The sequence below is a fragment of the Chenopodium album genome, chromosome 6, assembly GCF_948465745.1.
Source record: "Chenopodium album chromosome 6, dcCheAlbu1.1, whole genome shotgun sequence".
NCBI classification, from domain to species: Eukaryota; Viridiplantae; Streptophyta; class Magnoliopsida; order Caryophyllales; family Amaranthaceae; genus Chenopodium; species Chenopodium album.
In genome coordinates this window covers 22,641,264-22,658,322 of record NC_137839.1, presented here as the reverse complement: position 1 = coordinate 22,658,322, position 17,059 = coordinate 22,641,264, and the positions used below count along the sequence as shown (strand labels likewise).

Below are 17,059 nucleotides of genomic sequence, written 5' to 3'. Positions count from 1 at the left end.
ATACTAATAATGGAGAGTGAGCCGCACTAGCAGAATTTTTTAACGACAAGGTTACCGTATGGAAACAAAAAATATACTAGGGTTACAGTGTAGAAAGTGATATATGTTGGGACAACGTAGAAAAGTAAAAAAAAACGAGGTCATTATATAGAAAAATCCTATAAAAAAAAAAAATAGAGAGAACTGCAAACAAAGTTGAAAATTTAGCGAGTGTCAATAAATTTGTTGTGTTATGGACTAAAAATTCCTCGAGGAAAAAAGGGAAGTGATTGATGGCGCCCTAAACCTATGGCCATAGGGAGAATCTCCATAACAAATCACTTCCGAACTTTTATTCTTGTTTTGTTCATTTGATTTTTTTTTTAAAAAAAAAAATTTGAAAAAAAAGAGATTTATTAAATATTAGGTTAATCTTTTCTCAAAACTACAAACTAACGTATCATCAAATGTCAATTCAAAGGCCTTTCTGTTAATGGTAATCAAACAAAGGTCCAAAGCCTTACAAAGGTCTAAGAAAATCTCACAAGAGCCAAACCATAGCTGGAACAGGCAATGGCTCAATATCTAAACAACTATAATACCGTTACAGTCAAACTACATGGCAAAGAAGGTTATAAATATAAAATCTGATTACGTAATTTAATGCCATCTTTAAAAATACTCTGAAGAGCCAAGACCCTTCTATCGGTATCGGGCGTTTGGCTTCCTGAGCTGGCAGGCCCCTGTCGGGGAACGTCCGGTTCTATCTTTAACATGCAAGCCTTACTTGTGCAGCGTCCTTTTACGTTTAAGTAAGGCTCGGGCGATGTACTGCCTCGGGTGAACTAATCTTCAAGAGGGCTCCCTCCCAACTCCTGGCCTCTGCCTGCCATGAGGAGAGTTCTGCTGTAAAAGCAACCTAAGCAGTGGTTGGCTAAGCCATAACGCTGGCATACACACGAACTTTCTTTTTGACTTCCTCGTTTTGGAGATGATCAATTCTTAACTGTAGGCAGGCACCCTATCGCTCGATCCTAAGGAAATGAAAACATTTGGTTGCCAAACTTCTAAATCCATAATCAGCTATGCACTCATAAATCATAATCAACTACGGAGTACTAATTAATTTAGTCCTATTATACTAATTACGTACAGTGTACAACTTGTTTTATAAGCAATGAAAACCAAGGTTATTGTCTATCAACAATTCAAAACTGTGTTCAGAATTTCAGTAATCTGCCAATGAGACAATAGCACTAGCTAGTAAAATCCTGGATTTCCAACGAATTTCATCATCAAATTCGGATGGAGGCGTTCTTGTTAGCGCTTGGGAGTTTTCTGCTGGCAATGAGCTGGTTCGTGACACCCAGTTCAGGAGTGGGGTTGATTCCCAATGGATGCCACATCTAATTTGAAAGAGGTAAAACCACACAAACGCCAAGGCATTATAGCAAATAAAAATAAGTAACTCGCAAATCAAAATTAATCAGGGTTGAGGAAAATTAGATTAATCCAAAACTGATTTCCTCTTTAAGGGGAGAAAAAGTTAAATGAAATACATCAAAGAAAAACGAGAAGCATATTGTTACTCTGTATTCATCAGACATCTTACTTCTGTAAGGACGTATTATCCTTCTCACTTTTATCAACTTCTATCTCCCTTTTACTTGCCTCTGAATCTGCATCTTCCCTCAATTTGGATACAATATCCTTCACATTTTCACCATTTTCCACTGCTCTTTCACTTCCCTCAGAATCTGTTTCAGATAATTTCATTTTCTTTTGGTTCTCTGCACAACTCTCATTCTCTAACTTCCCATCCTCTTCTAATTCTTTATCATGATCACCTGAGTCTGTGTCACATCGTTTCCGCTGAGGAATCACCTGAAAGAAAGCAGCCTTCCAATCTTTCACCTCTAAGTACTTGAGAAGTATCTCCACCACTTGGTTAACAGTGAGGACCTATACGTACAAAAAACCTCAATTTTGTAACAATTAGAGTATAGACAGAAAATTATTTACCTTTTCATTAGAAGAAGAAAGTATTCACTAAGTCCCTATATCATTGATTCTTGTTCCTATGTGGTTGCACATGAATTAATTAATAAACTGCAATCCAATTCTGTTTGAAATGAAGATCTCTAGGCATGCATTTCAAATATACAAGTGTTACCACATAATGGCCATCACATCAATCAAGAGGCACCAATATTGTTCACATTCAGCGAGTACAGAAATAAAGTTACTTCCCCAGTTCCCCTAAATGATTGATGTATATTGACTTCAGGAAAGCTTATATTCCAGTAGCTTGGGAGTTTATTCAACACCAAGATAAGTTGATAAGAGTAACCAGGAAATTCTACAGTTGCAAGTTAGGACTTTTATTACTTTACAAAGCTTTCATTGCCCTGATATCTAATTGCAAGTTCTCAGTGGGCATGTCTGTTAGATAACTTCAGACTTTATCCAGTTTCTCCACAAATTTCATTAATAACAAGTAATTTATGAAATTCAGAAAAATCTAGGAGTTCCAAAATAAAGTTTCTCCACAAATATCCAAAATAGAGATGTTCAACACTATATAGGAAAAATGGAAATAAATAATCCCACCTCCCAAAACAATCCCACCTTCAATTTATTCCAAAACAATCTCACCTTCAATATATTTCAAAACAATCCCACCTTTAACAATCTATGTTGCATAGCTTTGGATTGGGTGTTGTGTCTGACACAGTGTCGGATCCCTGCAACACTCTAGTTTTTATAATATTTCATATAAGGCCACAATATATTTGGGTGCTGTGTCGTAGGATCCGACTGCAGACACAGCAGCAGGGTGTCAGAGTAACATAATTTACGTAGTTTGCAAAGATCTTTTAACGATCCTAGTCAGGTAACCAATTTTCTTAGGTTGTTTTCCACGTGTTGACTTCTAACAGGTCTATTTTCTTTTTGAATAATTAAAAAACAAAAATAATTAAAAAAACACAACCCTTCCCCACCCCTCCGCTTCCCCGATGGACAACCACCCCTTCCCCTCCCCATCCCCATCTTCGCCCCCGCCTTCTTCGACAACCTAACCCATGTCTCCGTCTTCCCCTTCCCCGGGGTGGTGTGTCTATGTCACTGCTTCGGGGGAGGGGTTTTTGAGGTGGGGTAGGGTTACTGACGTCACTGCGGGTTTTAGGGTTAAGGATGAGGGTGGGGTTTTCGGTGGTGACTAGTAAGAATTCCGAAGTGGGTTTTTGGTGTGGTTGGGGGTAGGCTGACCTATCCGATAACCCGACCCGAACTCGACCCAATTTAACCAGAATTTGATATTGGTAATAATATTATGTGTTACACTATTCTTGATAGTTTTTAAGCACAACCCAAAATCTGACCCGAACTCAACCAGCTAACCCAAAATTGCCACCCCTTGGGGTTTCAAGGTGGGGCTGGGTTTCAAAGGGTTTCAGGGCGGCATGATGCAGGGCTAGGTTGCATCTCATGAGGCAATAGGTGAGGGTAGTAGCAAAGGTGGGGCTAGCAACAATGGGTCGGGTTGTAGGTGGCAAAAGGTTTTTAGGGTGGTGAATTTGATTAAATGTCAAAGGTGGGATTGTTTTAAAATAAATTTAAGGTGGGATTATTTTAGAAAGATGAAGTTAGGGTTATTTATTTCAATTTTTCCTATTATATATTGAAATAGGGAATATTTTAGAAATAATGGATCAATTATATATATTTTAAAAGCAAACTACCGTTATGTTTGGATAGTGAGGAATGGAGGGAAAGGAAGAAGAGAGAAATGAAGGGATGCATCCTCCCTTGTTTGGATATCTAATGCAAGGAGGGAAGGGGAGGGAATTGTTAGGATCCATTTTCTTACCACTTTTAATAAATCGAATCCCTCCATTGTTGGACAGATTTGGAAGGAAAATGGAAGGTTTTCTTCTCCCTCTCCTCACCTCCCTTTCCCTTTTCCTTTCCTCTTTTTCCTTCCCCTCTTGTACCCTTCATTATTGTTATCCAAACGACCAAACATAGTGTACATCCTATGGACTACTTTTTTCTCTATATAATAACCTTAATAATTGAATGCAGTAAATTTTATTTTTTCTTGGATGTTTCTACTTATGGTCATCCTTTTTATGACCATCACTATTCTTAAATCCTATTGGTTGATATTTCTTTCTTTTTTAAAAAAAATTGCTTCTCAAACCTCCTTTTTAATTTTTTTTTTCATTTAAAAATCAATTCTATTTTCTGGAAAATAATATTTTATTATTTGAAAATCTTTTTCTATTTTCAAGATTATTTTATTAAAATCAGTTCTTGATAAAATCCAAACATAAGATTAATTTTTTTAATGGTTCTTCATTGTTTTTCAACGTTCTTCAATATTCTTCATCCATAGATGAAATTAACCACCAATTCATGATTTTTGTCTTGATATGCACTCGCGCATCATCTAAGATTAAAGATATGCCCTGACTACATTGATATGCGAAATTTAAGGTTTCTAAAATATGGGTTCTTGGGAATTTGGGTTGGTTTTTAATCCTAAAATAATAGATTTTAATTGGACAATCTTAACCAAGGGATGCAAAATTTGCAATTTTATGTAATCGAAATTAAAAAATTTAAGTTTTTTTTTGCTAATCTGGGTTCGTTAAGCAAATTAAAGAAGAAATCGTAACATAGTTTTTTTTCAAAAACCTTATTTGATCGTAATAGGACATTACCTAAACAGTTTTATTGTTTATTCTTCTACGACCATAAAGAGTTTTGTAATCATATTAAATATTATGATTATGACTTTTGTTATTATTTTTATGTTATCATCAAACATTTTTCATTTGATCATCAATGCAAATTGTGTATACATTATAGGTCATTACATTATAAAACGATATATGTCAAGCTTATGTCATGAAGTACTTATTTAGAAATGTGATTGAAAACATTAAATATCAACGAAAAACGACCTATGTATATTTAATTTAATCTAGCATTAGCGTGATTTTATGCAAATCAAAAAAATAAAACTATAATATTGTTTTCCCAAAAAAAAAAAAAAAAAAAGAGCTAATCAACAATTTCATATATGGTTAACTTAACAATTTAAGTTTAAATGCCTTTTAACGAATCTTATGTGATAAATCTTAAAATATGTCAATTTAAAAAATCATACCTTCAATAAATCGAGTTATTATTGTTAATTACTTCTCATCATAAATTGTATTCTGTATATTATTGATACCATCCTAATAAAGTGGTAGAATGGAATATTTAGTGATTCTAAATTAGGTTTATATAAAAAGGATATCAATCAATATGATTCCAAAAACAAAAAAATGTTAATATAAATTTTAAATTTTAACTTTCAAAAAATAAATAATACATTACAATTAATATAGGCTCCATACATAATTTAATTCCAAAAGTTCTAAGTTTAATCCCAAAACGGTCATACCTTTGAGTAGCTCCCTTCAATTGTTGTAATCATGTCACATACTCACATGCGTTTTATTAATGTAATTCTTTTTGTTATTATAACATGCATTTATTTGTAATGGGATAATCTAAATTATTTTTTTAATTAATTTAACAAACAAATTTGGTGGTCAAACACTTAAATTAAACTCAATAGTTTTGGGATTAAATAATACATAGATTCGGTAATAATTGTAATGTATTATTTATTGTTTGAAAGTTATATTTTAAAATTTATATTTAATATTTATTTTTTGGAACCATATTAATTGATATATCTCTAATATGAACCTAATTTAGGATCACTAAATATTATATTCTACCACTTTTGATAGTATCAATATATAGAATACAATTTATAATGATAAGTAATTAACTATAATAACTCGATTTATTGAAGGCATGATTTTTTAAATTGACATATTATAAGATTTGTAACATAAGTTGGCATGACAATCTTTTGTCAAATATTAAACGAAATTTAGACCTCAATTGTTAAGTTAACCATAAATAATTATTGATTAGCTTTTTTTTTTTTTTTTTTTTTTTTTGTGGAAAATAATATTATAGTATTATTATTTTTTTTAATTCATAAAATCACGCTAGTGCCATATTAAATAAATAATTTATAGGTCGTTGTTCTTTAATATTTAATTAATAGAATCACATTTTCAAATAAATACTTAATGACATAAGCTTGGCACATATTGTTAAAGTCTTCATTCAGATGAGCTATTAATAGTTAAATTGAATTTGCATTGATAATCTAATGAAAATTGCTATGGTTTTAAGAGATCCATCTTCAGCCATATACACTTCGACCTATGGAACAGAACATGTGTCATGGCCCGAATGGACCTCAACCGTCAGCTGCTTTTCTTCAGGAGGCAAACAGTCTCTTGAGACAACATCTTAGAGGTACTCTTCCCACGACGCCGCCAAATGTTTCGGGGTTTTTTTTATTATTACAAAACTCTTTACGGTCGTAGACGAATAAACAATAAAACTGTTTATTATAGGTCCTGTAAGCATATTGGTGAATCCTAATACAAAAACCAAATTTAAAATTTCGTCCTCGTTTTTTTTGGATCAAACAAAGTTTTGAAGAATATTTTACAGTTTCTTCTAAGATTTGCTCCACAAACCCAGATTATTGAAAAAAGTGAAAATTTAAGATTATAAATCGGGAAACGTGTTCATTCTCCGTCGATGCGTGAATGAATTTAAGGGACAAAGATCATGGATTGGTGGTTAATTTCATCCATGAATGAAGAACCTTAAAACATTGAAGAACAATTTTTTGATTTTAATATTTTTAATTTAATCTTATTTACGGATTTTTTTTTAAAAAAAGTGATAATTAATAATATAATTATGAAAATAAAAAATAATCGAAAAATCAGAAATTAAAAAAAGAAAAAAAAAATAGAAAATCAAAAATAAAAATAAATAAAAAAAAAAAATAAGCCCGCATTTAAAATAAACAAAAAAAATCAACCAATAGGATTTAAGAATAGTAATGGTCATTTTAAGCATGACCATAGTATAATTTTTTATACCTTTTTTTTCTCCAAGTGATTGCGTACTACATAATTTTACTTAAGCTAGATATTTAAACAACGAAAACGCAATAACAAGAAAATTTAATATTAACTTGGAAGTAATTACACCGATTTACGCGTAATTTTATCATAAATTCTCAAATTCATACCACTTTTTAGTGCTTTAAGGATTGCATATAGCATTACCCTAGAATATATAGGAATAGATGACCAATTTATATTCCAATTTTTTCAACCAATAGCAGTTTTAAAACCCAAATATGACTCGAGCATTAACTAACCTGATAAGAAGATAAAAGTTTCCGATTCTGCAATGGCAAGTTAGTTTAGACATTTACTTTACAAAGTTTCTGCATAAATCTCATTGATAATAACTAACATTCTATATGACTCACATTTTATGAATTTCAGAAAAATAGAGGAGTCCAAATTCTTAAATGATACTTATTAGTTTTACCCATTGTTTGGATTGGATTGGATTGAAGGAAATAAAGAGAAAGGAAGGAAAGGAAAATTGAGAGAAAGAAAGGAAAGGGAGATGGAGAGAAAGACAGGAAAGGTAAATGAAGGGGAGGAACATCTTTCATTTGGATAACAAATAAGGAAAGGAATTGGAGGAGAAAGAAATGGAGAGATTAAATTGTAAGAAACTGATCTCTCCAACAATAGAGATTTGGAAGGAAAACTCGTCATTCTTCCCTCCCCTTCTTTTCCTTCCTTTTTCATTATCCAAACACAAGGTTACAAATGAGAACATTAATTCTAGTGTTGTCATCTGACGTTTGATACAAGGACACACATTCAAAGGTTCAAGCTTGGCTCACTTTTAGATCAAGTCTCTTGTATAGCCTATTATAGAAACTAGCTAAAGCATGTGTCATGCTTAGATCTTATTATTTATAAATGGTTAAATAAATTGGAATTCATTTAAAATAAATTGGTCATCAAATCCTAATTTTGTAGGGTAATGCACTACTGATACATACATCCCTTAAAGCACTAAAAGTAATTTCTAAAATGAAATGACATAAATTTGGAAAGTTATGAGAAAAACACGAGTCAATCGGTGCAAGTAATGCCAAGTTATTTTCTGTTTTTTCTATTTAAAAGGAGCAATTTGTTTATAAGAGTCTTGTATATACAATTTAGTGTATTCAGTAATCAACAAGTCTTATATGTGCACATGATGTGAGCACGTTTGTTTATAAGAGTAACCCTTTGTTATTAATATGATTAACCTCATTTGTTCATTTGAGTAACCCCTCTTTTGTTTTTGACTATACAAAGATTAATCTCACTAAATTAAAGTAACAATTTTCCATTGGGGTAATCCCTCGTCTCTCTCTCTCTCTCTCTCTCTCTCTCTCTCTCTCTCTCTCTCTCTCTTCTCTCTAATTAAGTGAGACTAATCTTTGAATAAAATTATAATTATTACCCTTATTATTTTCATAAAAAATCTAAAAATTAATTTGAAAAAAGGGGGTTTAGGACACAAGATAGATTTGGTTGAGTTGTATACTTGATGGATAGTAATGGCAGTATAGAATGTGAGAGTGATATACTGCAAAGTGGGTCCAAATTTTGTATTTGCACTTAATTTGTAAGCTAAGGCCATTGTGAATAAAGCAAACAGTTTCCCCATACTAATGCAATAGTTAATAGGTCCTAAATAATGCAAACAGGCCTAAGACTTAAAAATCTTTTTCTTGGCAGAAAGCCAGGTTCAAAATTAAAGAACAGTAGAGTTTAGAAAAGAACTACGCTAAAGAAAGCATACACAAAAGCAACCATATCTATAGATGGCTGATTTGGGTTTATTTTACCCTCAATTATCAATAGGAGAAGTGGATTTCTCAAACGGTCCAGTAGTTACTACCCTTCACATCGAAGGGGTTTTCCACGTATAATTCGTGTGTGTTGTTTGCTATTTTGTTCTTCCTGTTATGGCTTGCTGCTGCATTATTGCCTTTTTTATGTGGTGATTTGGTTGTGTGATAATTTGGGTGGATAAGATTGAATTCTTAGTTTATTGTCTTGTGTGTAACATTGTGCCATTGTGGGTGTCGTAGTGACCCCTTTTCGATCCCCACAACTAGGAGATGCAATCACCACAATCGAATGCCATTCACCAATTTAAAATAGACATGGAGTCCTGTTTAAGTGCACAATCACGTTCTTAATGATGATTTTTATCACCACAATCAGGTCAATTTGGTGACCTGTGCCCTGTGGTAACCAATTATAAAATGGCGATAATGTAATGAATTTAAGTATAATTAGGCAAGTAAATTACATCATAGTGTCCATAGTTTTGCAATCTCACTCCCCAACTTCTGTTTTTCTTCATAAGTGTCCATTCCATCCAATATTCCCCCAGTGGTAACGGAAGGTAATGAAAATTTGTGAAGAAAAATTGATAATCGAGGTTGAAGTATCATTACCTCAGGAATGAATAATGATTTCTCTTACAACTTTATGTACAAATTCATTCTCATTACCACCATTCATTACTACCTACCAAACAAGCCATCATAAGGACCTCTTAGACTAATGAACATAGCAACAATCTTCTTCCGCACAAGTATATTAATCTAAATAGCATTTGTTTTTAGGCCTTAAATATCTTTAAGATTCCTAATAATAGGAAGCTTTGCTAGTTTACTCATGACTACTACTAAGTTAAGATACTTCTCCATCTTGCTACTGCACCAGCACATGGTCTCAGCATGTGTCTTTTGGTTTCCTTGCTTCTACATTATGGCATAATCATGCATATTAAGATGTGCCAGTACTTTTAGCAGCCTACATATTTTTTCACCATTTTGTCACCACTCACCACATACTTCTCTGGATTTAATTGGGTGCCCTATAGCTACCATCTTCTCTAGGTTCAAATGGGTGTGCACTAAAGCCACTGTCTTCTCTGGGTTTAAATGGCAGCATTATAACCACCGTCCATCATGCTGGCAGTGATATATACTTACTAATACTCTATTATTCTACATGTACGACAGTGAAGAATATTGATTAGCTGGAATATGTATTGACTAGCAGTGAGGAAGCCACTGTCTTCTCTGGGTTTAAATGGCAGCATTATAACCACCGTCCATCATGCTGGCAGTGATATATACTTACTAATACTCTATTATTCTACATGTACGACAGTGAAGAATATTGATTAGCTGGAATATGTATTGACTAGCAGTGAGGTTTGGCATATTGTTCATAATTAATGATCTTAGATGACTTCAGCAAAAGAACAAATAGAAAAAACTATTTTTTCAAAGGATAGCAAAAGGAGAAGTAGACCAAAGAAGAGCAGGGACAAGGTCTTAAGGTAGGACCTCACTACTTCACAGCTCAAAAAGTATATGACACTTAGAAGAATGCAGTAGTGAGTAAAAATTCATGTAGCTGACCCCAAGCAAGAGAATTTCCTATGCTCATCCAAATGTCTTTTAACAAAAGTTTCTAGGTAAAGGATGGTGCTAAACTCAGCTACTTTTACTATTGCTGAAAATTGACTGACAGAAGTTTCAATGCTTTCTCTTTTAGCAACATAATATTTAGGGAAAAAATAAAAAAATTAAAAAAAAAAAACCTCATTACTTTTCTTTTTGAGTTTGAAAAGGAAAATCGTCTATGACATGTACACATGTTTGGGTCAAGTCCGCACACAACTCAACCTTCCAAAATTCAAAAAGATGAGACATATAAGTATATAACAGATTTCAGGACGTTATTGTTCTACAGTTCCCATAGAAATCAGACATTTTTGCCCAAATCTAGAAACATTGTTATATGATACTAGTATTTCTTTTGAGGAAGTCAGCATCAAACTGGAATAGAATAATATACTATGCATGTTTCTGCTTTTTAAGGAACTTTCAGCCCAAATTAAACTTGAAATATAGCACCAATTAGAATAACAAGCTTATATGATTCAATTATGAGAGACTACTAATATGCGAAGTGAACTATGAATGAGAAGCTTAAAGCCTATTGGACATGTGATCACATCAGACTATCCAGATGTAGATTTATACTTCAAATCAACAACAAACAAAGTAGACAAAAAGGAATAACATATTTGACAGAAAAACAACTGGTCAGCTAGTTACAGCTAACAAAAGAAACAAGCTGATGCAACGAGAGGGGTCAAACTACAATAATACTGACCTGTGAACTGGACATTTTCAGGTAATTCCCAATAGGAAGCTTTGCTGCCTGAATGCCTTGCTCTTCAGCTTTCTTCATAGTTAGTCCTTTCCACCGGTTACGATCTACCAAACCACCAATGATATAAATTTTCTTGGGGTCTAGATCATCCAAAACGGTTTCTGCATCAGCAGTTAAATAAACCAGATTCTCTTTCTGATCTTGCAAAGCTTCAATATAAGACTGTTTCTCTTTATCAATGAGCCACTTATCAAATCCTGGAATTCTATTCAAATGGATTCCCATATTGCCCTCGCATCCAGTCAGCCACAGATGACCAGGGGAAGTGCACCTATTATTAACTGCATAGCAATACATTATCTGTAGTTGGCATTAATTTATTGATAGAGTTCAGAAAAAGGAAGCTTAATTCAACAAAATCACAAATGTGAAAATCCAAGCAAACTTGCAATGTTTTCAATGTCATTTAGCATACAGCAAAGTTTTCAATGTCACTTAGAGTTCAGGGTTCCTATGAAACATAACTTCATTTTTCATCATACACTCAATACTGGTGAAAGTGAAGATAGAACAGCACAGTAGCTCATGAGATAAGTACACAACATTGAACAAAATGTGATCCTATACTACTTTGTGACCATACAAAAGCTGGGCGACAGCTTCACATGACTATCTACAAACGCAGACACATCTGTTTCAGCATTCGTACAAGAGGTTAAAACTTCAAAAGGAGACATATGCGACATGCGGATATTGGCAGCAACAGTAATCATTTTTCTACCATCATTTCCAATTTTCAAAATGGTTGTTGATATGGGGTAGTGATGTCTGCCTACTGAAACCTAAAATTCCCCTATTTTTTCCTCTTTCAAAATGGTTGTTGCTATATAAATTTAGAAATCTAAAGCACACATTGATCTTATAGGCACCAGCATCAGAAACCCCATAGTCTAGAATGTCCATTATACATCCGATTGTATCATACACACAGTACGTAAAACCTCACGCATCTAAGCAAATCAGCAAAAAAAAAAAATAAAGCTCTAGCCTGTATGATATACCTGATTGTATAATAAAAATTGCCCTAAAACTCGAACAACTACAATTCATATCAACCCAGAAATGAAATTCAGATGAAACCCAATAAAATTCATAAAATTCAACATAATAACATAAAAATTCAAAAGACACCCAGATAAAATTCCAAGAAAAAGAAAGGAAAATGAGACCTGTTGAACAAGGCTATTGAGTTCATTAGGCGTCATAAGATGAGAAAACTCAAGATCAATAACAATATTCTGACCATGAAGTTTAGCCCAAGAAAGACGCTCCAACTTCTTTTCTCTCTCCTCAGACCGCTGCTCCATTCTCTCCTTTCGAACCCCTTTTCTTGACTCAATCAATTTCAATTTCTCTTCTTCAGAAGACATGTTTGCGAGCTTCTCATCCCATTCTTTCCGTTTCCTCTCTTTCTCTCTCTTCTTGTGCTCTTTTGCTTCAGCTTTCTTCTCCGCCTTCTTCGCCTCGTATCTTTGTTGCTTAATTACCTTCTTCTGGGCGCTCTTCGAGAGTGGTTGCGGTGGAGCTAAGTCTATGGGTTCGGCGGTTACGGCGACGTCGGCGGCGGAGGGTGTTGTGGTGGGGTCGTCGGCCATTGTTGTGTGGGAGTGTGAGAGATACCTAGAGAAAGTGTTAAAATGTGGCCTTGATAATGAAAATAATTTTTTCAACATGGACCATTTGCCCCAACTTCTTGATTTGAAGTAGAGTTCTTCACACTTTAGACTCTTGACGGGGCATTTAATTGGAGGGATATGAATAAGAGGGAGGATAAAGATAGGAAATGGATAGGTGGAATTCTTATCCCATGTTTGGTAAATATGAGAAATAAATTAGGAATAAGTAATAAATTTATAAAAATACCATTATTAAATTCTACCCTTTTTCATATCCTTTCAATTTCATTAAGGGTAATTTGGTATTTTTAACCTATTTTTTTATCCCTTTCTCTTATACCCACCCCTTTAGTTATAGAAATGGAGGAATAAGGGGTGTTTTAATCTCTATCTTCAACTCTCTTTTAATCCCCATCCATCTAAACAAATACTTCCTCCGTTTTATAATGTTAGTCTCATATAGAATCAATCACATAAAATAAGAAAAGAAATATATTTGGAATCTAACATTTAAGTACACCATAATTCATAATTAGTTTACCTTATTAACTTTTTAAGTTTTTTATTAGGAAAGCACAAGTTATAATTGCGTAATTTAAGGTAAAGATTTCCTTACTTAGAGTAATCTGAACTTTCCCTAGTCCGCCCAAATTAATCCATACTTTCGATTATTTATCACTCCCAACTTTATAGGGTATTAATTTCTATTGCACCCAACAGGTCATCCAACCTAATGTAGTAGGTTACCCAGACACGTGTCAGCCTATAATTGGCTATAAAAAAAAAAAAAAACAAACAAACAAAAACCCACAAACCACCCATGCCCAGCCCGGAAAACACCACAACCCCACCCCCATCTCGCCGGAATATCGACCCCATCCCCGAAAACCCTTCCCCCGCTGCCGAAAACTGCCGCCCAGCCACCCCTTCCCTTCCCCCACCCCCGAAAACCCCTCCTCCACCCCTTCCCTTCTCCCACCATAGTTCCCCAAATCCCGAGCAAGGAGGCCACGAAATTGGCCAAAAACGGCCGATTTAGGGTTAACATCAGCCATTCATGTAACACCCTAGAAATTCCTTTCATTTAAATACCTATCTTACTCTTTAAAATACGATTTAGGAATATCCAAGACATTACCGCCACCGTGAAAACGGCTAAGGCAATTATCAAAGATACACAGCGGAAGACTAAAATAAAAAAACCGTTCAAAACAAGTCAACTCAAAATTTAACCAAACGAAAGTAAAGTTAAAACCAAAAACAGACGAAGTCAAATAAAAATCAACCTACAATTTGGAACCATTAAAGGCCCTTATTAAAACCAAACCGAAACCCAAAACTTGATGTTAGTTCCACATATAAATAATCTCATGAATAATTATAGCATAAAACACATCGTAACTAATGAAAACTAGCATGATTCGCTCTTCACTCATGTCCCGTCATGAATATGCTTCAATACCTGAAAAGCTTATCTCTACTTGTTTCCACTACTCTCCATTAAAAATGGGTCATCATAGGGCGAAGATAAAGACATGGCCAAAACACACAAGCACACACACAATCAGCAAAGCTAAGTACATAAGCATAATTAAACACACTAACATGCTTTCACCTATCAACACACACTTACTTAATGCACCTGTTAACAAACACACACAACATTCAACATGACTCTTCATCTAGACAGTAAATAATTTATTTAGTGTTGATTACGCATCAAACGGGTTTCCAACTCTACCTCCCCAAAAAGGTTATTGACACGGGAGCTAACCGTGCCAGCATCAAAACCACACATAGGTGGTGGAGCATAATAATAAATAAAAGGAATGTACAGCGTCTTGTACTCCAGTAGAAGTTATGATCATATATAAAGTCACTTAACTCCCCCCATAAGTTCATATTCAAGGTATATACATTCCAAGAGTTTTGGTGCGTAATCTCTTTCACTTTACGTTATTTACATATTATTAAACTTGGTGATGACTCTCAAGGCAAAATATTCTATCAACAATAATTATTCAATCAATCAAACATACCAATTAAATTCTTCAGTATTTAGTGACCACATAATGTAGGGAATATTTCAAGCATATATTCCCTAGCTTGAACCCCACTATGATCATACACTAAAGTACGGTGGCGTCCAAAGGGAAAGAAGATAGAGCAAAAGAGTCGCCAACAAGTTTTTTTTAGGAACTTGTAAACCGTTCACGAGGTGAAGGTTACACCCCTTAATGATCCAAGAGATTGTCAACTCCATAAGGTCTTGAACCAAATTGGGTTCGGGGATGAAGGTACAAATCCAACCTAAAAGAGATTGAATCTGCCCTAATAATAGGCCTCTACTTTATTCTGATCATATTCATGTGCGCTTTCTGACTAACATGCAATCAATAGGTTAACCCTAAACCTGTTTATCTATGTTGGTTGAATATTAATGCAAAAATAAATCTATTATTGGCGATCACTTAAATTATAATCAAATTAACCCTAAACAAGATTATTAATCATATTATTAAGCGTGATTACAAGTACAAATTCCCTTTAAACATGCATAAAAGGCGTGATCAAGCAATAAAAAATAAATAAGCATCAAGCAACATAATAATAATCAATATAAAATTAATAAAATTATAATAATAATCGTCATAATAACAATTATAATCATAATCATAATTAATAATCATAAATCATGTTAAAGCATAATAATAGCAAGATCCTAGGCATGATACTAACAAGATTAATAACAAACCCTAGCATGTCACTAAACAATAAAAGTCAAATCTTTAACCCTAACATGATACTAACAATCATAAATATTAGGAAGAAAATAAAAGGCATCATACTTTTAATCATACTTGATATTAAAATTACCCTAGACATGATACTAGGAATCATAATAACAACCTAAGCATGAACTCTATATCATAACATCAATAAAAACCATTAAAGTACTTACTTTGATGCCTCGTACCTCTTTCTAATAACAAAATACACACGTTAGTAACTTCAAGGAAAATAATAAAACAAACAATTAAATTAAACAATGGAAAGAGAGATTTGGGACCAAACCCTCAGAAATTAAACCTTTCACGTCTAGGGCGAAGGCAACTTCGAATATGGCTAGGTGTATCTTAAGTCTAATGAATGCGGAATTTTTTATATTTGAGAGAAGCTAGTTTAGAAAAGAAAGAGAGAGAGAGAGTAATCAAGAGAATCTTGATGAGAGTTGGTGAATGAAAACGGAGTTTTTACGATGTTATTTATAAAGAAAATCAGCCAAAAAGATAAAATATCAGAACAGAGTTCTGGCGCACATAAACTTGAATTAGCGCCAACGCTGGCTATTGGCGCCAGGCGCCAATGCTAGCGCCAGGCGCTACAGCTGGCGTTTGGCGCTGATTCAGAAAATCACGCGTTTTCTTAAAATCAGATAAAAATTGCCGTACAGGAGGATAAAATCGTATTTTTCCTCAAAAATGCTCTTTGATTTTAATTAAAACTCTGAAAAGTCAACAAAAGTCAATTTATCAATGCTAATTGAATTAGGAATGAAAAGAACCTTCTAGAAGAATCTAGAAGACTAAAACCATTCATAATTGCATTAGGAATGATAAATCTATATTAGGCCCTCCCCTAGATCATTGGGCCGCATATAAGGCTCAAACCGGGCCCAGTTTAGTAAATTGGTCATAACTTCCTCAATGTTCATCGGAATTGGGCTTATAATATATCGTTGGAAAGCTCTTGTCAAGCCCCATCAACCTACACTACTATTGGACCCATATCATGGACCAACCAAACTGGATTGGCTGTTTTTTTTTAAAATAAGTTTTCAAAAATAGAGAGAAGAGAAAAGAAATTAAAACTATCCGCAACACTAAACTTTCCACACTTTCACCTCATTCGATTATGATTCGACGCGAAAGGTACTCATCACTGGGTTTGGTTTTGGGGAGACACAAATGGGTGTCTACACATAATATTTAATGTTGAACCCTTTTTAATCTACCTCAGTGTCAAAGACACCTTAAACGCATAGAGCGCCACAAATCATATCCCTCGGTATTAAAAATACCTTAAGTGCACGAAGGCACCAACACACAATTTATTCTTCGTGTACATAGACACTTATATAGCTTCATTCTCATGCTTATAACATCAATAAAAATTATATGAACC

General features: G+C 33.9%; 1 protein-coding gene across 1 annotated transcript; it reads right to left on the bottom strand.

The window, feature by feature from the left end:
- Positions 1-1,455: 1,455 nt before the first annotated feature.
- LOC145635959 (tRNA (guanine(9)-N1)-methyltransferase-like) lies at positions 1,456-12,959 on the bottom strand. The gene is made up of 3 exons (XM_081687378.1): positions 12,428-12,959; positions 11,199-11,558; positions 1,456-1,941 (listed from the first exon to the last, which is right to left on the bottom strand). The coding sequence occupies exons 1-3, from the start codon at positions 12,929-12,931 to the stop codon at positions 1,588-1,590; spliced, it is 1,218 nt and encodes a 405-aa protein (XP_081543504.1). The 5' UTR covers positions 12,932-12,959; the 3' UTR covers positions 1,456-1,587.
- Positions 12,960-17,059: the final 4,100 nt, after the last annotated feature.

Excerpts from the sequence above, each read along its gene's own strand:
- LOC145635959 (XM_081687378.1), bottom strand. The coding sequence starts at position 12,931 with ATGTTGAAAAAATTATTTTCATTATCAAGGCCACATTTTAACACTTTC. Across the intron at positions 11,559-12,427 it reads TCAATAGCCTTGTTCAACAG|ATAATGTATTGCTATGCAGT; the intron begins GTCTCATTTTCC and ends TGCCAACTACAG. Across the intron at positions 1,942-11,198 it reads TGAAAATGTCCAGTTCACAG|GTCCTCACTGTTAACCAAGT; the intron begins GTCAGTATTATT and ends TTGTACGTATAG.